This window comes from Mustela lutreola, chromosome 7 (assembly GCF_030435805.1).
Source record: "Mustela lutreola isolate mMusLut2 chromosome 7, mMusLut2.pri, whole genome shotgun sequence".
Classification (NCBI taxonomy): Eukaryota; Metazoa; Chordata; class Mammalia; order Carnivora; family Mustelidae; genus Mustela; species Mustela lutreola.
This window is the reverse complement of record NC_081296.1, coordinates 37854722-37877378: the sequence shown is the minus strand read 5'-3', so window position 1 is coordinate 37877378 and position 22657 is coordinate 37854722. Positions and strand designations below refer to the sequence as shown.

At 43.3% G+C, this 22657-nt stretch overlaps 2 protein-coding genes across 7 annotated transcripts in view; one reads left to right on the top strand and one right to left on the bottom strand.

Moving 5' to 3' along the window:
- REC114 (REC114 meiotic recombination protein) overlaps positions 1-13582 on the top strand; it is a 104436-nt gene extending 90854 nt beyond the window's left edge. For 2 of the 3 annotated variants that reach the window (XM_059180442.1, XM_059180440.1), the window contains 3 exons: positions 4455-4664; positions 9818-9907; positions 12791-13582. In XM_059180442.1, coding sequence (XP_059036425.1) covers positions 4455-4664; positions 9818-9907; positions 12791-12955 — 465 coding nt within the window. In that variant the 3' untranslated portion in view covers positions 12956-13582. The remainder of the gene's footprint in view (positions 1-4454; positions 4665-9817; positions 9908-12790) is intronic. The other variant, XM_059180441.1, reaches the window with a different exon arrangement.
- Positions 13250-22657, bottom strand: part of NPTN (neuroplastin) — a 70434-nt gene continuing 61026 nt past the window's right edge. For 3 of the 4 annotated variants that reach the window (XM_059180436.1, XM_059180439.1, XM_059180437.1), the window contains one exon: positions 15668-20437. In XM_059180436.1, the coding sequence (XP_059036419.1) occupies positions 20136-20437 (302 nt within the window). In that variant the 3' untranslated portion in view covers positions 15668-20135. Of the gene's footprint in view, positions 14245-14791; positions 14867-15667; positions 20438-22657 lie in introns of those variants that run through there. The other variant, XM_059180438.1, reaches the window with a different exon arrangement.

Sequence of the window (22657 nt, the reverse complement as noted above, 5' to 3'; positions counted from 1 at the left end):
AGCTGCTTATTATTAGACTTTTTCTGAATTAGTTGAAATTTGGCTTCCAACCAAACTTTTATTAACTCTGATTTGTTAATTTTTTAATTTCTAGGAAAGTGATTTATAATCTACAATGACAATTTTATTTTTCCCAATAGTTTACACTTATATATATACTTATACTTTTCTCATCTTACTGAATTACCTAGACCTTTCAGAACACAAATTCTGTGGTTATACCATCATCCTTGACCTCTTGTTGACTTGAATGGACAGTTGTATTTAGACGTTAAGAACATTTCTAGCTGTTGATCAGATATTCTTTACCATGTAAGGGAGATATTCTTTCAGTTAAATTTTATTTACTAATACTTTTATCAGGATTACATATTAAATTGATTTATCAAAATATTTTTGATACCTTTTCAAGATCATGTCCCCCCCCCCCCCCCCCCCGCCTGACCCCCTTTTTGTGATCTGTTGGCTTGGTATAATAATACTGAACCAACAGATTCTTTTTTTGGCCTTATCTAGAAAAGGGTATCTCTGGTGTTTCTTGCCTTGGATAACTTTTAGTTAACCAAGTGTTGTGTAACAAACACCATTAAGTTAGCAAATGGAAGAATTGTTTTGAAAATAAAGTTTTCATTCTGTTAACAGCAATTAAATATAGCTTAAATCCTGTGGGTAAATAAAAGATTGTATTTCTTTTCTCTCTGGATGAAATAAGCAGATTAAGTTCTGCTTATTTGCAAATTGGGCGGCTTCTTCTTTTTTTTTTTTTTTTTTCCCAGTAATTCTGATATAAATGCTCCAGGTTAATCGGCTAGCAGTCAACATTTAGTTACCTATCTGCAGGGAGTTTGGTTTAAAGGAATGAACAAACCACTCTCCTCTTTACCCCCAGGAACTCACTGAATCCTGTTTTCATGATTTTGGAGTATTGCATCTTGGTTGCAAAGTAAAAAATCAAAGAACGTGTTGAAGCCCCTTCACTCATTCAGTCCTTTCTTGTGTACTCCCCTCTCCTTCCTTTTCTATGGCAGAGGAATTCTCTACCAGTGGCGGGGAAAACTGCTTTGGTTGGGGGTCTTAGTGGCGATGAGAAACTTTATACAAACAGGTCTGGGCAAGGAATCTGAAACCAGCAGGAAAATCCAGCAGGTTGATGAGGCCTTGTGTCTCCTTGGCTCTCCTCCCTTGTAGCGCTGACCAGACCCACGTCTTACATGTGTGCTGGTACTGTATGACATCAGCCAGAGAGCTTGTATGACAATCGCCAAACGCAGATGCTCTTCATACCTGTGAGTCAGAATTTACTGAGCACAATGCCTCCCAGAAGGTAGAGCCTGATTTTCTTGTGAGTACATGATCAGTGTCCAGAGACAAGCCCTTAGCCTTTACTTTTGTTTCCTTAAGGCGTCTGTGTGAAGGGAGTTTTCTGCTTATTGTAATAACTTGAAATTAAGTGTTCTGAAGTATGGGAGAACAACCTAACATGTAAACCATCACTTAAAACATAGTCATTTTGCGCTAATCTTTTTAGATGATAGACTGTATATTTAGGCCAGCTCATGGCTGTTGGCATATACTTGAAAACTTTTCATTTCACTACAAGGAGCCCTTTCTCACTTTTAATTATGGCATAAGAATAAGTCTTATCAAGATTTTCAACCCAGGAGTCCTTTTTGTTAACCTGGTGGCAGCTTTTCCTTCATGGCACCCCATGGCATTGAGGACATGGGATGGCGATGTAGCTCATTGTCACATTTTTTCCTGATGCACCTCAGTTTTATCTTGGGTCTGCATGCACTGAGGTGATATTTCTGGCTTCAGATGATAAGCTCAAATTCTCTCTGAGAATTTTACAGAAGCAAACTTGGAGCAAGGCTTCAGTTAGGCTGTCACCCGTACAGCTTACCCCATCATTCTTGGAACTGCATTCTAAAGAAACCCTAACTGTCCAGACTCCTCCTTATGCACACTCACATACAGATAGCTCTAAACCTACATGATTGGTATGAGATCGTTGCCCTGCTGATGCACTTAATAATTGTCTGTTTCTGTACATAGCCTTTTGTCCAGCCCCGAGGTACAATTTTTAATGTGATTGCTTGTCAAAGATTTGATAATTACAGAGTCGGAATTGGAATAGCTAATACAGAGGTCTTCATATAGAGTTTAGGGTAAGCTGGAAACGGCTTATTAATTGTAAACAGGAAAGCAGCTCAATTTCACAAAAAAGACTCCTAGAATTACCGAAAATGGAATGTATAGGTCTCTTATCAGGTCTTTCTCCTTCCTCAGGGAAAATCAGCTTTTATTTTCTCTTGACAATTTGGGGATTATTCATCCGAGAGAAAAATATCTAAGGAAATGAATATGCAATCCAGAAAAGAAAAATACAGGGGACTAATAAGTAGAAGTATTCGACCTTATTTGTAATCAAAGAAATGAAATTCTACAATAAAAAGTCTGTCTTAACCTAGTAGAGTAAAAAAAGTTTAAAAGAGTAAGAATCTCCAGTGTGGAGGGCACAGTGGGCATAAACTGATAGTATCTTGTTTGGAGCAGTTAAGGCATGGTACCAAAATACTAAGACCTTTTGACCAGGCGAATTTGTAGAATGCCTACCACAGCTCTGTTGTTTATAATAGGACAAAAGGCTGTAAATAACTTAAATGTTTGTCATTAGGGGGCCAGATAAATAAAGGACTACTCTTCAGTCATTAAGAACAATGAACTTTTTTTTTTTTTTTTAAGATTTTATTTATTTATTAGAAATCACAAGCAGGAAGAGAGGCAGGCGGGGGTGGGGGGTGGTGCAGGCTCCCTGCTGAGCAGAGAGCCTGATGTGGGGCTCAATCCCACGACCCTGGGATCATGACCTGAGCTGAAGGCAGAGGCTTAACCCACTGAGCCACCCAGGTGCCCCTAAACTTCTAGATTTATGTTCTTTATTATTATACAGTAGTATAGTCCAACATATCCCTGTAATACATAACCCACGATGGATAAGTGAGTGTATATGTTCTAAGATAAGTATATATTAGAGTATTCCCTTTTCGTATTTTTTCATTGTTGTAAGGGTAGTGATAATGGATTATTTTACACTTAGGAAAAAGATTAAATGAATTACAAAATGAAGAGAACCCAACAGTGGCAGTCAAGTGGAAGCAGTGTCCATTCTTTTTTTTTTTTTTAAAGATTTTATTTATTTATTAATCAGAGAGAGAGCAAGCACAGGCAGACAGAGTGGCAGGCAGAGGCAGAGGGTGAAGCAGGCTCCCTGCTGAGCAAGGAGCACGATGTGGGATTCAGTCCCACGTCGCCAGGATCATGACCTGAACAGAAGGCAGCTGCTTAACCAACTGAGCCACCCAGGCATCCCGAGCAGTATCCATTCTTCTAAACACAATACCTCCTCATCACTTAGACATGCCCAGACTTTTCTGTAATGTAATCATGTGGTTTTGCCTAATGGCTTTATCTAAAAAATTTAAATAGTACCAATTGGGAACAGACAAACCAAGAGATTTTTGCCTGTAGGAACTCAAAAGGATTTTGTTAGCTGTGGTTGGAAACATTCTCCCATTAGCAGTGATTCATGTATTTAATAAATAGAAAGTACTGTCACTCTGCTAAGTTCAGAAGGACCTGAACAAAGGCACACCGTACATACCCCTGTCTGGTACGTATCAGCCCCTCTAAACTAGGCAGAATACTAGACTACCAAAACAGGAAGCTACTTCTACTAAAATAATGGGCTTATTTTTGTTGTTACTATTACAATACAGTTCTATTTTTAAACTTACAATCAAATAAGTTTGATGTAGTTGTCAAACTTTTACAACATTAACTGCATCTCTCCCACATTAGCTGATCTGCCAACGAATGGAAGAACTCATACAGCCGATGAGAGGCAACACGGGATCTGTGTGTAGTCTAGCTTCATTCTGGATCTAGAGCCCTGCAGATTACAACTGTGCAATGCACTCACTCTTCGCATCTGCCTGTCTCCTGTTCCCCTGTCTTGTTGGTCAGCTTCACTGGTTGAATGTGCCATCTCCCTGGTTTGCTCTTTTATATACTTAGGTTTAGAAAAATTTTGTTGAGCCATCACTGATTTTCCACCTAAGAAATAAGAAGCTATGAAATCTTTATTCCAAAGTAAGACAAAACACTGATCTTTTACTGCAGTCAGTTGTGACTTTCCTGGTCTTCATGATATGGGCGTTTCCATTCCTGCTGGTGTCCGTTCCCTGAAGGAGATGAATTTAGTAGGAGTGGCTCCCCAAAGGGGGAAGAAAGGAAATTACTGGCTTTTCTCTACCCACAAGAACAATCTAGAGTAATTAATCCTTTGTCCACACCTGTCCCCTGCAAGCAAAGGGCAGCACTCCCTAGAAGACGGCACAGTAAGGAAGTGTATGACAAGGGTGACTAAGGCTAACTTTGGATTTGTCCCACAGAACAAGAGCCGGATGTTCCGGGTGCAGTTTAGTGGAGGGTCCAAGGAGCAGGCGCTGGAACACTGCTGCAGCTGTGTGCAGAAGCTGGCCCAGTACGTGCCGGTGCAGGTGCCCGACCCAGTGGGCCAGGAGCTCCCACCGAGTCCCGGCCCACTGACGGCGGGTGAAAGCCGAGGGGACTGTGTGCAGCATGTGCCCCTGCAGCAGGGGGTAAGTAGGCAAGTGTGTTGGCTTTGGGAGAAACCTGACAAGGTATTCTTTTGAGGAGGGGGGGCGAAATCACAGTGGAATTTGTTGAGTCTGTCTGGTTTGTAGGTTAAAAGGTACCTAAGGTTAAGTGACTTACTTAAATTGAAGGTTGATCGTCACTGTAGCTACCTCGCATCCTAGAAATTAGAGCAGCCAGGAGTCCCGGCTGTGTTCTAGGTGTCACTGTAGACCGTGGTCCTCAACGTATGGTCCCTGGACTCTTCCCTGAGACCCTTTTCAGGGGCCTATAAAGTTATCCTTGTTTTTATAATAATATGACATCATTTGCCCTTTTCATTGTTGTATCTGCATTACCTGACAAAAGAATGGAGCAAAGCTACTGTCACCTTAGCACAGATCAAGGCAGTGACATCAGACGATGCAGGGAGTCAGCACAGTCCTCCACAGTCACTGGCGGTGAGAACTCACCCACCCACCTTGCACTGGAAAGCGAGGTGGGGAGGCGCCTGAGCTGCCCCTCTGCGCCCTGAACCAGCCCCACTTCCAGAGCGCCTCTGGAGCGCTGTTAGCGCTGGAAACGGCGGACAGACTGCCACAGCCCAGGTTCACCACCCAAGTGAACCTGGTATTTGGTGGGCATTTTCTCAAATGACGTGAGTCTGTCATTATAGGAAAAAGACTAATAGTATTTATCGACAGTGATGAAATAAGCTTCTCAAGCGAAGACTGGAATCTTGGAAAAACTTGTATCTGCTGCTGGACTGTCACAGTTCCCGACCCAGCCAACTTCTCTGATAGTGCTACTTGTGAACATGGGTGTGTTTCTTTTTTTTAGCTATAATTATATGACAAAAAGTTTCAACATTTTGGAAGACCTGTATAGTCCGGTGAACCAGTATTTTCCAAGCGACCAAGCCACGATGCTCCAAAATCATGCATGGATAGAGATCTGGTCAACGTGTACACAATAGTCCCGTGGTTTTAATAACAGAAAGTGTAACAAGTTCATTGCTATGATTTCAGACTCTCTGTTACAACTGACTTTTAAGAACCTATCTTTTGTTGAGTTTTAATGTTCTATCAAAGAATATCCACCATTATCTGAAAAGGGTGTTTTAGGATACTTCTGCCTTTTCCACCTAAATAGCTGTGTGAAGCCAGAGTTTCCTCATGTACCTCTCCAGAGCAACAGATTGAATGAGATAGGAGAGTCCAGCTGTCTTCCATTAAGCAAGACATTCCAGAGATTTGCAAAATCATGACATTTTTGTTTTAGGAAATAGTTTTTTTTTCATAAAGACATTTCTAAGAACATATAATGGGTTTATTTTTTAAAATGACTCAGTATTTTTAATTATTATTTCCATTTTTAACATCAGAAATATATAACCAAAACAGAGGCTGTCTGAAGGCCTCAATAATTTATCTGTGTGTAAAGGGGTCTTGGAATCGTAAGTTGGAGGATCACTGTTTCAGAATTTCTCCTGGAAAAAAGACATTTTCTAGCATTTCATTGGCCTGATCCCAAATGTTGTTAGCATAAGCATCTACCTGTGCTCTTGAGATGAAATTCCAGTTTCAAGCTGAGTTTTTAATTTTCTGCTTTGAGAAATTATTTTCCAAACCTGACTTTCTTTCCTTCATCCTGTAGGAGCCCTTAAACCACTGGACTGAGATGGTTTGTTGTTGCTGGTTTTTTTTTTTTTTTTAAAGATTTTATTTATTCATTTGACAGAGAGAGATCACAAGTAGGCAGAGAGGCAGGCAGAGAGAGAGAGAGGGAAGCAGGCTCCCCGCTGAGCAGAGAGCCCCCGATGTGGGACTCGATCCCAGGACCCTGAGATCATGACCTGAGCTGAAGGCAGCGGCTTAACCCACTGAGCCACCCAGGCGCCCCTGTGGTTGCTGTTTTGCCACCAAGTTTCTGGTTCAGAATTTATGTAAGGTGAACATAAATTTACATTATTTTTCGTAAGGTCTTTTTCTTTGAACAAGTGCTGACTTCCTCTTGAATGTGCTTAGTTTGCCAAGTAAGATTTTGTATTAGAATTCTTTCCCTTCATTTGTTTCTGTCTGACCTTCTTTGAGAAGATGTCTTCATGCTAAAGCTCCATTTCTTACAAACCCTGGATCTAGTTTCAGGCATTTTGCCACATCAGCTCCCACTGTATTAAGAATCCTTTCCCTCTAAATGGGATGGAGTGGTCTATTATTTAGTACTTTATTGCTCATGATCCTTTGCCCCCTAAATAGAACATCTTCTTTTGTAAATTTCATTGATCCATTATGCAGTTCAGATTATGGTACCCAGGGCATGGGATGGGACAGGAAGCAGATAGGCTCCTAGAATTTGGGTAGTCTAGAATGCCTTATAAAGGGCAACGAAGATGCATCAGGCTAGAAATTAACCAGGCTACACAATTATCTGAATAGAAGAAGATAAACTGAGGCTATAGCATGGAATAGCAAACACAGGCAGAGGGTTGTGAACTACAGAAGCAGATGGAGGCTCTACCGCTCCGATTTTGAAGGCTAGTCCCAAGTATCTAGGTAGAAGTATCCGCAAAGTGGCTAGACATTTTTTCATCTCTTTTCTTGATTCTGTCTTCAGGTACTTTTCCAAACTGTAGTTTGGTGTTATATGTGATGTTGTGCAAAGACCACAGGCTGTGGCATCAAAATGGAACTGGAATCTTGACCCTATTAGTGGCTGTGTGATCTCGTAGGAGTCCCTGAACCTCATCTGTAACACGGCAAGATGGAAATGGTCTGTGTTTATGTATGTATATGTATATATACACACACAGATGTAGTAGAACACCTGGCAAACATCTAAACAATGTTACTCATGACCTTCACTGTCAGTACTGTTACCCACCCAGATCGTTCCCTTGCAGATGGACAAGTTCAGGTGCCAGTTAGTTAGCCAGGATCACAACTCCAAAGGGGCCATAATAAAATGCAGTGTCTGAAGCTGCAGAGCAGAAGACAAGATAAAACCACTGGATTAATTTGCCACAGTGTAGATATCGTGAAGCACTGTCTAGAACATTCTAGTCTTCCTTATGGCAAAACATTCCCACGTTTGCCCATAGCTGCTGCTGTGCAAATGTGGTACCATGTTCCCTTTCTCAGAATCCATCTTAAAGAGTTGCAAGCTGTGGCCAAGTTCTAGTCATCATGCTGCTCTCTTGTATTCAGGTGTGTCATCTTCCTAAGAACTACATACACACATGTATATGTATGTATATGTGTATGTGTATATACACATATATATATATATATGCACATGCATATACATATATATATTTGGGGGGGTCTGAAATAGTTATCTTCTTTGCAGATAGAGATTAATTACATGTCTTTCTACTTCAAGCTCCTGAGTCCATTTCCCAGAGAATTTTGTTTTTACTTTACCTCAGCCTTGTAATTTTGCTAACTGTGGCTTAACTGTTTCTCAACCTGAGAGTTTCTAAGCCAACCCAGCCCACCTGGAAGAGAGGGGCACAGGAAAGAGCATGGTAGTTGCTGGTGAACTCTCCTTTGTCAAAACAAGTCTGGAAGAAGCAAACAGCAAGTTACTGTGTGCGCAGAATCTTCTAAGTCTACACACTTGAGTGGAGGACAGTCTAAACCCGAGCCACCCTACTTGCCTCAGGTGCTACCCTCACACTTGGCTACTGTTCAGTGTTTATGCGACACCACATTTGGTTGATGTCTGTCCCAGCTGTCTGAGGAACATGATGTGAGCTGAGCTGGTACATATCCTAGGAAAGCATCACATACCACAGCCAGGCGTGCCATGCCAGGCATGAGAGTCTTTTATTTTCACACATGAGGAAACTGAATAGAGAAAGGGGCTTTACCTATGAACTTCTGATTCATTTGAGTCCCTTAACCTTTTTGTCATTTTTAGTATTCTTGACTAGTTTTCTCTTTGTTCCTTACGTCCTGTCACCCTACCTTCCATTTTGATGCTTCCAGCTGTACTTTTTTTCTGAATACGTACTGACCAGTGATGGTCAGCTACCACATAGGAGGAGACAAAATCTGGCACCCCCGACTTCTGGCGGCCAGAACATACTGATATAGCATGACAGAGGCACCACCAGCTCACACCTCAGGTGGGCACGCCTGTGTGCAACAGCCACAGGTGGCCTGAGCCTAGGTGGACCTGCAGGTGTATGACTAGGAAGGAGGGGGCAGGGCATTGGAAACAGTGCTTTTAGATAGAAGCAGCCTTCCAAGCCTTTCGGGCCTCGGGCCGTCTCCTACCCTGTGTGGATTTTATTTGCCTGGAACACATCCCGTATTCTACCCGAACAGTCTCCTCACATTGTAGATTCTTGTGAAATGCACAGATTCTGGAGCATCTCCTACTTCCTACCTAGCATAGAGCCTCCCTTTAGCTCACCCCTCACCAAGAGCCTGAAGTCTTAGACCTGCTTCCATTCCAACACCGCTTGGGTTGCATTGTAATCACTGTTTCACTTGTTGGGTTCTCACTGGACTGTAGGTTCTTGAGGGCTGGACCTCTGCCCTGTTCTCTGTGGCCCTTTCCCTTTCTCACCCCAGTGTCTAGTAGGCACAGACATTGTTGAATGAAGATACCTTGTTATTTTACTCAGAAGAACGCATTCTCTTAGAATATCTAAAAAGATTTTAAGTCTTATTAAAAGCATATGGTTATCTTGAAATTACACGGTGTCCCCTCCCCGCACGCGCTGCCCCCCCCCCCCCCGCCCGGTTTGCTCTTCTGCTGTGATGATGTATTGCTTGAGTCATAACTCTCAGAAAGGAACAAATCATTACCAGAAGCTGGGCAGGTCGCCTGCCCTATGGGACGAGCTTGTGGGCATGAGCTAGGCCTCCAAAGCCTGGAGCGCACGGTGGTGCTGGACAGTGGGAAGTCCTAAAAGCCTAGTAGCAGACACTGAGGAACACATACCAGGCACAAGGCAGGGAGCCTCAGACTGAAACTGTACTCTGTACTCCCTCGCCTAGCTTGAACCAGGCAGACTCCATGCGTCATGACTTTACGCCCTTTACTGACACTATTTTTACACAAGCAGACATGCTGCCACTCCTGTGATGGCCGGTGGCATTTGTGATTACATTCAGCTCGTCCCCTAACTGCAGCCATGTCCTTGCAGCCACCCCAGAAGCCAGAGAAGCCGCAGCCATGTGGACCGGCCAGCACGAGTGTTTCCGGAGGAAGGATCTCAGTGAGTCGGTTAGCTCAGGTAGAGCCTATTTTCCTATTGTTTTCCTTGGTCATGAAAACAGTGATCCTGAGGAATCTGCTTCCCAGCGGTTACCCCTTGTGGAAGAGTAAGCTAAGATGCTAGTGTGGAAGCTGGTGCTGAGCGGGGGCTCTTGGGCCGATGGAAGAGCGGTCTCTGGGGAAAGGCCGGCAGGGTGGGCTGTGCCTGTGGCCTTAGCGGTTCAGTGTGGGAGATAACAGATTTAATTACCACCTCCCCAAAAGGAAGAGTAGAGGGAAGTGCTTCCACTTAATTTTGGACATGAAATTTGAGAACTAGTCTAAGACAAATATCAATATGAATTTGGAATCAGATGGTGGTTTCTGTAGGGACAAACTTCCGGTGCTGCGATCTCAGCTAAGGATGTGTGGAAACCCAGGAGGATTCAACCTTGTTCGCACAGACTAGCTTTCAGACATTCCTCCCTCCCCTTGCAGTTTGCTATTACCAAAGAATTCCACAAAATCTGTTCATTCAAATTCGGGGTCACTTGATGCCTACTCAGCTGGAAGCTCCTGGAGACCTATCTCCCCACTGTGTTTCCCTGCTGTGCTGGACAGCACACGGTCAGGCTAACAGCTTCTGACTTTCATACAATTCTGCATGGAGATCATCAGTATGCAAGGATAATTTTTTTTTTAAATTTATTTTAGAGCACGTATGAGGTAGGGGATGGGAAGAGGGAGAGAATGAATCTCAAGCAGACTCCACGCTAAGCGCAGAGCAGTGTCAGGCTGGATCCCAGGACCCTGACATCATGACCTGAGCCAAAACCAAGAGTCGGACATTTCCTGACTGAGCCACCCAGGCGCCCGTCTTTCTTTTTAAATGTATTTATTGAACTGTGCTAACAGTGGTATGAAACAGAAAACATTGGTGTTTTCTCCGTCTGGCTTATCACTACTAACTCAGTCATAGAACTAACCTGGACAGTCATAGAACTAAAAAACTTAAGAGGAAAGAAGACTAAGAATTCATGTCTATTCCTTTTAATAACTCAAGCAACTATCACAAAACCAAAATCAAAACCAAACACAAACCTAAATGCCTCTGTCCAGCGGCAGATCAGGCTACATAGTGCCCCAGTATATAGCCTCCTATTTGCATTGTGGCTAGAGGGTAACTGAATGAGAGGCTGAGGACAGGAGAGCCACACCAAAAAAACCATGGAAACGGCAGGTGTGATACCCTTCTTCAGGAAATGTCAGTTGCTATAAAAGGTGTATCTTAGCCCAATTTATTTACATAGTAACTATACATATGTAAGTATTTGCATATTTACATATTATGGAAGCAGGTACAAAGAGAGAGCACCAGGCTGGTCGCTCAGACAGGTTATTCGTTTGCTCTAAACTTCTAGACAAGTCATTCCATGAAGGTCTAAGTGGGTAACACTTTTAGAAATCGTTGTAGCCATATAGATCAAATTTTATGTTCTGTCTTGTTACCTGTAATTCCATTTCAACTACATAAACATGCATATAAGGATGCCCTTCACAGTGTTGAGCACAGATAGAAGATCAGAAACAACATAAATGTTGACTAATAGGACACTAAGTGGTTTTAAGTGTGGCATAACCATAAATGGGATAAAAATGCAGCTGATAAAAGTGACACATATCCCTGTCTCTTGCCATGGAACAATATTAGCAGTACAGTAAGTCTTTTTAAAAGGCTACAAAGCAGCATGGTTGATTTTCTTGTCCTGAATACAAACAAAAGTTGGAAGGAGATACACTAACCTCTTAACAGTGGCTCTCACTGGAGAGCAGGGCTCCGTGTTACTTTCACGTTCTCTCCTGAAGCAGAGTCTGAGAAGTTAGTTTGAATTTAGAAAAGTAAATGTCTATTACAGATCGTGTCTAGGGAAACATCAGTTGTATCCACATACACCAAACCATGCCATCCATAGAAAGGGATAAATAAGTCTTCATAGTTCTATGACGAGTTAGTAGTGATAAAACCACTCACCTAGGAGTGTTAGGAGTCAAAGCAGCAAGCGCAGAGGGAACACCACAGAGCTGGAGCCCACAGTCTCGCGTGATGCTGTGGACTCCAATGTCACCGCACCATCCAGACTGCCAGGTCCAGTAGACTTTAATTTGAACTCTCATATCAAAATAGTGGCAACTTACTCACCTGGTTTTAAAACACTGCAAGTTACCAAAGACACACAGATGGTAATCCATCAAGTGACAAACTTGCTTGACACTGTATGACCTCATCTGTGACATTTTGGAAAAGGCAAAGCTACAAGGTATGGAAAAGAGATGAGTGGTTTGCCAGGGGTTAAATGTTTGACTACGAGAGTGGAGGTGGTATGAAGACATTTTCTGGGCTGGGGAGTGGTATGGAAAGGTCCTGTTTCTTGATTGTGGTGACAGTTTCATGTTCCTCTCCCTGTCCAACTTCACGAGTAAGACTGGAAAGAGACATGAGAGTTAATTATATCCTTTGGATGGTCAGTTTGTGACTTTAATTACATTCAAAACCCACTTCCCACACGGTGAACTGCTCACACCCATTCATCTATGAGGTCTGGGAAAGCTGAACAAAGCTCATGCATTTCATTCACTGACAACTTTATCAGTCCACAAAATGTCAGCACATTTTGTGGACTGAAACAGGATCTTAACTTTGTAAATCATTTCATTAATACATTTGAAATAGGGATACAAGTTGATATCACTTCCTATGTATATTTAGAAACATCATATAAAGGAACCCTATAAAGCTAGAAAACACTAATTTTTGGTGTATGTTTCCCTAATACTTCCTTAAAGCAAAGTTTTTCTGTGTTCTATTCAGGCTGTTGCTTTTGGCTATACTCTCTAATAAACTACTCTTCTGAAATCCCCACAGTCTCTCCTGGTGTCAGGGGAGCGGCTCCCGGTCTGCGAACAATCTGCGTGGGACGCAGAAGAGTTAGGCCCCTTTCTACGCTTGTGCCTCATGGATCAGAATTTTCCCGCGTTTGTGGAAGAGGTGGAAAAGGAACTCAAAAAGCTGACAGGGTTGAGAAATTAACACTCCAACAAAGGAAGCTGAAAGCACTGAAAAAGTGCTTCCTCCTAAGATTAGATACAAGAATAAAGAATATTATTCCGGGGGGCACCTGGGTGGCGCAGTGGGTTAAAGCCTCTGCCTTCGGCTCAGGTCATGATCTCAGGGTCCTGGGATCGAGTCCCGCATCAGGATCTCTGCTCAGCAGGGAGCCTGCTTCCTCCTCTCTCTCTCTGCCTGCCTCTCTGCCTGCTTGTGATCTCTCTCTCTGTCAAATAAATAAATAAAATATTAAAAAAAAGAGAATATTATTCCGAACACCTTTTATCAATGTTTTATTTTTAAAAACAGGTGAATCCACTTTTTTATACATCATTGCACTTCAACACAAAACACAAGTACATGCATCTATGGTTACACACCGCATGAGAACCCTGCCGGGCAAGAAAATCTACACTCAACCGTTAAAGCAATGTGAAAAATACAGTGTCAACCCCGGAGGAGAACGAGTTGCATAGAATACCATGCGAGAACATTTCAAGGTCATTGAAAACAAAAGGTAAATTATAAAAGTTTGCCTTAATTGAATGTACAATAAGGTTCAACACATCAGTGCAAAAGGATTTAAGAATTTACATGGTTTAACAAAAAGCAATCATACATATATACTGCAATTCAATATATCCATTCAGTGGAGCGTTCCAGCTTCTTACCAACGTCACAGGTTAAGCCCTTAGAACTACAGATTTCAGTTTATATTACTCATCTTTATGTACCAGAACTGCACAATTTCCTCATCTGACAACATACAATAAGGAATGAATATCAGCAGCTAAAAAATGAAACAAGCATTTATTTTATTTTGGATTTCTCCCACCCCCAAAAATATAAATATATATATATATATATTTATATACTGTATATATCTGTAGGTTTTGCTGTACTTTACAAAAATGTTTTCACTAGATGGCAGCAGTGCAATTTAGAGCTTTGCCAATTTAACAGCTGCATTAAGTAAAAAATGGCGCATGCACGATCCGATCCTGAGGACCTTTTCACTTCTACTTAAATATTTTAACAAAGGGGGGAAAAAGCAACATTCACAGCACATCAAGCCCAAAATAGTTTACACCTTCTACACTGAAGCATTGTTTAAAATGAACCTGACTAGTTCACCCTTACAGGAAAGGCTAAATAAGGCATGCTTTAGACAGTCGTTGTGGTGTTGCTCACTTGAAAGGGGAGAGAACCAAAGAGGTCCAAGCAGAAAATTTAGCAGGTCATGTTGCCACCAGTTTCAGGAACCTAAAGATCTGTAAAGAGACAGTATGTGGAAATTAAAAGGGAATATGCACCATCACTGAAGACTACACCAAGTGCCACATCAAACAAAGCTTTGGTTCAGACACATGCTCAGGGATGGGGTGTGAAATTCTGATCTCCATGTGCCTACGTGGAAGGCACTGCAGCCCAGCTGTGCCGGCCACTGTTCCTGCCTGGCCCTCACAAGCAAAGTGGAATTAACTGGCCTCTGGGAATAATCCACACAAGGGGACAAGTTTTACCTCTTTTTAAAGATATGGTTAAATAGTGGTGCAGTGTTTTTTTAAAACACCACACATACTCTGAAATGGCACTTATAGAGATGTGTGGAACAACACAGCTGAAAATGTTCCTTTCCAGTGGCTGCACTGGACGAAGGACAGAGAAAGAACTTGTTCCATCAGTATTGGCTGCTCGGAAATGAACTACCAAGATCCCACAACGTGATGCCAACTACTGAAGAATCTGTAGCAAGGTCAACAGAGGCATACTCATTGGAATATAATTTTTAAAACTTCTAAAGAAGGCCATACTTACATTATAAGCAGTATTTAATTTGTGTTTCTCTGGCGCAAGTTTTTATCTTTGTGATTGTTGGTAGAGTTGGTTTTCCTTTGGAGGAAAAATTGCATTACAAAAGTTAAACTCAAAGTAGCAACTCTTGAAATTATAACACATGGAAATACAGGGATTCTTTCACTTACTACCATCCCTGGTGTAAGAAGAAATTTTACTGCACACTAATGCATAAGAACACTCCATAAAGTGCCTACAGATCTTCGAGTAATCCTTTTGACTCCCACAATACAATTTTCAGGTACCTTTCCCTCTGATTTATGGACTATAATTACTATAAAGGTAAAAACTGTAGTTTCTTCTCTACTGAACACCACAGTCTCTCCTCAAATAAAAGATGATCACATATGGGCAGTGCTGTGCTCTCTGGCACTTAACCAATTTGGGCAGTTTGCCTGTCACTCCTTAGTCTGCAACTCTAGGAGGTTCTGCTTATCTTGGACAGATTCAGAGCCCGCAGTACCGTCTCCCTCGGACACACGCAACTGTTGAGGGAGCCTGGCAGCTTACCTGTGCTATAGTTCCACTTGAGATGAACAAGACTGGAAGTCTCTGATACATACTGGTGATTGCCCCCCCGCATTCTCAATTTGAGCATACAGGATGCGCAAACCTTTATTCCTGCATGGCATTCCACTTTATATTGTTAGAAAAAAACAAAATTATACTGCCTGTCCTGGGAATAAAATGGTCTGTCAGCCCCAACTGTGCGGCTAGCGAGGTCTACACTACAACACTCACTTCCACTCACTGGTTGTCCACAACCTTTGCTACTCCATTGGATTACACTGCAAATATAAAATAAACTACTGAATCAATGTCCAATAAATTACTTACATTGGTCCAGCTGGTTCATCATCTGTGAGGTATTCAGATTTTTAATAATCCATTGAGAGACAGGAGAAGAAAGGAGAAAATCGTGAGACTCTACATAAGAACTAACAGAACAGCAAATGGCAAGTGGCAAACATGGCTATTCATAGCATTTATTCAAGGCCATTCCATCTGGAGGTGCAAAAACACTCATGGAGTTATTACTTCTAGATTCAAGTTTTTAATGGCAGGTATGTTGTTTCAATGGTTTTAGTTAACACTTTGAATGCTTGTCATGAAAAACTGCAACTGTAGCGGACAGATAGGCTGCAATATTATTATACTCATCTTGTCCCCAAGTTCCAGTGGTTCACTCTTAAATAGATGAGAAGACAAACCAACATTTCAGTTGTAAAATCCTGCTGTTTGTTTTCTTGGGGTGAATGCGTGCACAGTTTTGGCTCAATCCTGCAAGGTAGATGGATGTGTATGTTCTATACATTAGCCACACATCCTCACTTCCCCAAAGGACACTGCTCTTGCTCTTCTGTAATCTTTAGGAGAGTCTTTCATCTGGAGAAAAGACTGAGGAAGAGGAAGCCACAATAGTTCAACCTAATACTGGGTTAGCCCGGCTGGGCTATGCCCGCAACAAGTGTATGGGTACCAGATGTTCCATGACACACCAGGGAGAGCTGAATAGTGGTGACATCCCTCTAGAAAAGACTTCAGACAGAAAGACAGGCTCAACTCTTGAGCCCTGGTCAAAACCAGAACCGAAATCCAGATGAGCCATGAGATTTTTCTTTTTCTTTCTTTTTTTTTTTTTTTAACCAAAAAGCTTAGATTCTCTGAGTTTAGAAGCCTTCTTAAATTGGTATTTCACGATTGTGATTTTTAAGTTTTTCTTTCCTGTTTGTGGACTGAGGGCAACTTGGTCCCCTTTAGGCAGAGATGTACATACATGGAATGTTTGTTTTAAAGAGGCCCACAAACGGGAGGGAACAGTAAGTGCTCTCAGTTTCTTTCTGTTTTACGTAAGTCAGGTAGACTAAATGATTCAGAACAGTTTGATTTCACTGAAGGCTTCCAGAAAAACTCTCAGCAGGATTCCACAAGGGGGCTTGGTGCACATGAAGCAGTTATGGAGGTCACAGTCTCCGTGTAGGCATCTGCAGGAGCACACGTCAGGAGTAATGTCTGTCACAGGGAGACATTGCTCCACCTGTTCCTTTGAGGCAACGGAGAGGCAAAGCCACTGCCAGCACACACAGTGACTGGAGCAAAAAAAGATTGAAAAACAAAAACAAAAACGAAAACAAACTAACCACAAACCAGTGACTTGTCAGCCAGAACAACAGGCTAGCGACACACCAGTGTCCACAAGGCTCTACTACAAACAACAGTACACTCTCGACCAGGTACAGAGAACAAACTAAGACTCAAGGACACCCAAGACAGCTGTGTGCCGTGTACGCAGTGGAGATATACGGGACAAACCAAGACTGAGACACAAGCCCAGCCTACGTCCACTGGCACCACAATGCCCTACGCGCTCAGCATCCAGGCCAAGCCAGCTCAGCTACATGCCAGGAACTAAGCACTTCAGGAACTTAAAGGAAAAGACCCAGGAGCAAACTTAGAATAGTTTCAGTGCTTTAGCTGTGCACCGGAAAACAGAAAATTCTAGAGCAAGATAACTGACTAGAATATCACCAATCTACACCCAGCATGAAAAGAAAAAGCAGGGAAGGGAGACTCGCGATAGCCAAGCTAATCTCCTCAAAGCATGACACTGTCCACACTGACCCAGGCACTTTACACGCAAGCTTTGCTTTCCTTTGGTGGCAGAGGGGGAGGCCCTGCTGTCTGCCCAGTGACGTCATCTTCCAGCCCAACAAGCTGGTACCGTGCAAAGGGCTGCATGTAGAGGTTTTAGCAACAGCGGCTCTGGTGCAGCTGCCATGCCTGCAGGTGGGAGCAGGTGCTGCTCACACTAGTGTCTGGATCTCGCATCGTCTCTCCCCCCAATGCACATTTACAAGGAACCCAGAAAACAGTCTCATGTCTCCTACTGTCCTGGACTGAATCACTGTCTGCAGCACAACTCTCCCTTCACGGGTCAGACAAAACAAAACAAAACAAAACAAAAAACAAAACAAACAAAAAAAAAAAACAACCTGACCCTAACAGGGAAGTCAGGAGAGAGGAAAGCACAGAACTACAGAAGAAAAGGTACGAAAATCAAAAAGTAAATGAGGATTAAACAGCAAACTGAAATCCAAATTAGTTGTGAAAGTGAATGAAGTAAACTTGAAGTAAAGTGTTAACATTATGAACTGTGCATCGTATAGACTGAAGCGGAGATTAAACAAACTCCAAAAGCATGCATATCGCTCACTTACCACCATGTTTTAAGGGTTTGATGCAATTGAGGGGGGAAAAAAAAGAAGTCATAGTAACCGACAAATATCAACATACCCCCAAACCCTCAGGCCAAAAGATAGCGGCTTAAACTGGCTCTCCTCTTCGCCTGGGATTACTCACAGCCACTGGCTAGATGGGAGGAAGAGGACTGGGGAGAAAGGGAACAAGATGCTTCTGGAATCCGTCTGAGGAGAGTGAAGTTCCTGGTGGAACTGCCATCTTCCCAACTAGTTGTGCTATGGCGCTCACTCCGCCAGATCCCATCGCCTCACCGTCTGGAAGGTGCTCTGCGATGCCCAGTACACAACGCGTTACCTGATAGGGCACCACCTCGAAAAAGATGGCTTTTCAGTCAAAGTGACCAAGAGTTGATATCTAGTCAAAGCTTTTTCACTGCCTTCCTCTCACTGAGGATGGATTTTTCTAGTTCCTAAACCTGCTTAAATCTTGCCTCATCTCCATAGAGCAGCATTAAACCAGAGAGATTAACGATCACATCCAGTTGCCTTTCATATTTAGTCCTACTGTATTCTCTCCACAAGGTAACTTGTTACTGACTCAGATGACCCCTAGATAGGAGACGATTTTAAAAAGTCACATTTCTTTTCCAGCATTCCCAGCCAGCTGAAAAGCTTCAGATGTTCCCAACTAACAGATTTTTCAAACATAAGAAAAGCTCTTATTTGTAAAGTGTCTAAAAGATTTTGAATGTATCATAGCCACTAAAAATGGTCCCCCTAAGCCCCCAACTATCTTCTCCACCAGTAACTTAAGGAGGAGTCCCTTTGAACTGCTAATAAAAATTGTCCCCTGAATGTGAAAACAGAAAACTCTCTGATGCTGCCACTTCTCTTAAATCAGCTCTTCTTGTTTTCATTCGAGGTCACTAAATGTCCAGTAGAACTGAAGGCCCCAACAATGAGGCAGGCTCGCACCACATCTCCCCAGGTGACTGGGGAAGACAGACTTGAAGCATATTCGCGCGCACACTAATCCCTCCCTGGGTTCCGTCAGCAGAGAACCGACACGGAAGGTGTGCTCCAAGCATGTGAGCTGTAGGACGGATAGAAGGCTAAGAGGATGCCGGCTCGACCTACTCTTTTTAGATAATTACTATTTAACATTTTCAGAGAATGTAGTCAAGAAGTGAGTAAAGTGAAAAAACGAAAACTCTGATTTGACCCCATGATTCATCTGTTAACTGAAAACACTGAAGGTAAAAGGCGATATGCAGATAATCTACCTGTAAGACAACCTATTGGGCATCGATCCTCAAACACACCACAGCAGGGGCTTAAAGGGACTTAGCGTGCATTTTGCTTGTAAAATGCCCTGAGTAGAGGCGCCTGGGTGGCTCAGTCAGGTAAGCACCTGCCTTTGGCTCAGGTCATGAACCCAGGGTCCTGGGATCAAGTCCCTGCATTGGGCTCCTGCCAGTGGGGAGTTTTGCTTCTCTCTCTGCCTGCCGCTCCCCCTGCTTGTACACACTCTCTGACAAATAGATAAAATCTTTAAAAATAAAGTGTCCTGGGTAGACTCTAGTAGACAGAGTCAACTCGAGACAAAGACAGAGATCTTTTGGTTTTCTTCTGCTGAAAACCACTAAACCTTAACTCTAAGCATTTCCTATGTGAGAAATCTGAAACAGTATTTACTTTTCTGGGGAAATATACTCGGACGAAACTCTCTAAGTTCGAATTTGTGCATGTGTACAGTTTTAAATTGTTTAAATTGTTCCCTTAGTGCTTTTCTGGTAAGGGGCTGAGTGTCTTAAGAGCTCAGACTGCCCAAATAGGAATATTGTGAGTTTTACATGAAATTGTCTCATACAAAAAAAAGTTCAGTGACTCAGAAATCATACATCTACTCTGATAGTAAAGTACCTATTTTGGCAGAGAAAGCATGTCAGGCATATTAAAAAAAAAATCCATTTTCACTATGTCATAAATAAGTCAACAGCTCCACAGACGGTTATCTGACACAAACTCATCACCTCTACAACTCCAGTTTGTATCAGATAGGCAGTCCCTCTTCCTTCATTCCACACAGGGGTGCATGCATCTGTCTACGTGTAGGCTTGGGGAGGACTGTGTGGGGAGAAAGCATATAAGGGGGCGGCCCGTACATGGGACTGCGCAGGAGTTGAGGGGAAACTAGCTGGAAAAAAGCTACAGCACAAGGAAAACTCACTGAAGAACAATCGACTTTTTTTTTTTTCTTTAATGATTAATTCCAGGGGGACAAGAAATGAAGGGGCATAGGAGCAGGGAGGAGTTGGAGAGGAGGCAGCAGACAAAGGAGAAAACTCTGGTGCGGAAATGCTGGAGCAAGGCAGGGATGTGGAGAATGGAGCCTGGACCGCGCTGGCTGTCGGGAAGGGAGTGGAGAGGAGGCAAACACTGCGATAATCCCAGCACCCCAGGTCTGTCACCCCAATTCAACAAGAGAAAAGTAAATGCTGCTTACATTATAGTTCCTCTAAGAGACCAGAGCAAGATTTTAATTTGCACTTACCCATGTCTTTCATGTAGGATTCATCCACTATCTATAATAATTTCACTTAAAAGAGGGACCTTCCCTTCGGAAGCCACTCAGATCTGCTGACCACACACGGCTCCTCCACCCAACTGGCCACCACTTGCACTCAAGAGCCATGGAGCTCTAGGTGGTGGTGGTGGTGGTTTTTACAATAGCTGCTCCCCATGTAGGTGTCTGTGCTTGTCAAAACCAATACTAACCATTTCTCAAATCTAACCCAAATGTCTTCCACACATGCGGGGTGGGGTGGGGGGGCAGCCTGGTAATAAACCTGGTAATAAAGTGGCTTCCTAACAGGAAGACTCAGATGGGGATGTGCTAAGCCAATGTGTCACTCTGCCAAGAGAGTGGCAGCCAGCCTTGTCTTAAAAAATCAGGATCTGAAGCCCATCTTTGCCTTCTCCTACCTCTTTGCTTCTCTACCTTTCCGAACAGAAGGCTGAGCAAGGTGATATTCTGCAAGGCAAAGAGCATTCTGAGGGGATGAAAAGCCTTTGCAGAACCGAGGCGTAAGTGCTCCTAGGGAGCCAACGCTGGAAATACAGCGTCCCTTGACTCTCAGGCCTAAATATAAGTACTCTGCCTTGGAATCCTAATTTGTGGCAGGAAAGAGACAAAATTATAGGAAAGATAGTATGCATGTGTGAAAATCCCAAGAAGGCAGCTCACATCATAGAACAGCAGTTCTGTGGACTTAGGAGAAGGAATGTAAAAATCCTGGGGCGCGTTCCCCCTGCAGGAACTGGCTCATTTATTCCCACAGGTCCAGGGGCTTCCCGCCTCCCACAGGCGTAGTTAGGTTCAACAATGAGCCTTTCTGGCAGCCTCACTGTAATACTCTCTTCTGCTTAGGGCAACCAGAGAGATTTTGGAGGTGCTGAGAAGGAAAAGAAGGGGAAGGCCTCTCAAACGTGGCCTTCCAGAGAATCCAAAGCCCCCAGGCCTACCTTCAGGGCTGCATACCTTCTGAGGGAGCAGCAGCCACAGGGACACAGACGACTCTGCGGGGTGAGCACAGAACTGCGGTGCATGAGCACAGGCCCAGGACTGTCGCAGCAGAGCTGGCATCCTCACCGTCACCTGAGTCCAGCCTCCACTGAACTTAGACCCACACCCTTCTTGTCTAGTCAGTGACAGGCAAAGTGGTGGTAATCGCTGGCTGGCCAATGACTTTGACGGTGATGTTACAGGGCAGAAGGGTGGGAGCTAGTCAGGAAGCCAAAAGTACTACTGATACACATCTCCAGCAGCAGCTGCCCCCTGACTATAATCGTGGGGTTAGAAATGGAATATCCACGACCGAAAAAAAACAAAACAAAAGGAAAAAACCCTAAAGATCCCCTAGGACTTTCCTCACTGTAAGCATGTCCAAAAATCTAAGTTCCTTGTTCTTTCCAATGCTTACTAATTCACTGTTGTCCTGATGCCACTATCCAGTCCTACCTCTGGCCTAAGCCAGCCTAAGGGTGTCACCTCAGGGCCTGGGCTCCAGGTGTTACTGCTTAATAGCTCAGTCTTAAAACCAGGGGCGATGGATACATCAGACTACACCATCCTTGTCTGTGAGACAGAAAAGCCAAATGCTTGGTGGCTGCCTCACCAAGAACCTTGAAACCTGCCAAAGGAACCTAGCAAGGGAGCCAAAGGCTGATTTTATTCTCAAGATCAGTCTGATTGGGCTGGGGCGGCACCTGCAGGGCTATACCAGGCAACCACATGACAACCAATGAGATACCTTAAATCTGCCTGAAAGGCCAGGTGGCCTGCAATCTTGGGTGGCTTCTAGGCTTGACCTGGATTCCCCTCAAGCTCAGTCTGCCTGATGATCTGTATTGGAGGAGGACAGAGCTGAACAAAGAGACTGACAGCTGCCTGTTCCCCACATGGGGCCTGAAGGGCAGATGGGACTGGGGCTTGGAGAACAGCCAAATGCAGGGATGGAGCTAATTATAGCTCGAAGGTGGCTAATCTTAAGAGCAGGGTGTGAGGAACCAGTATGGGAATTCTCCTTCTCTCCTTTTGGGACTGAACCCCAACATCCTTATAGTC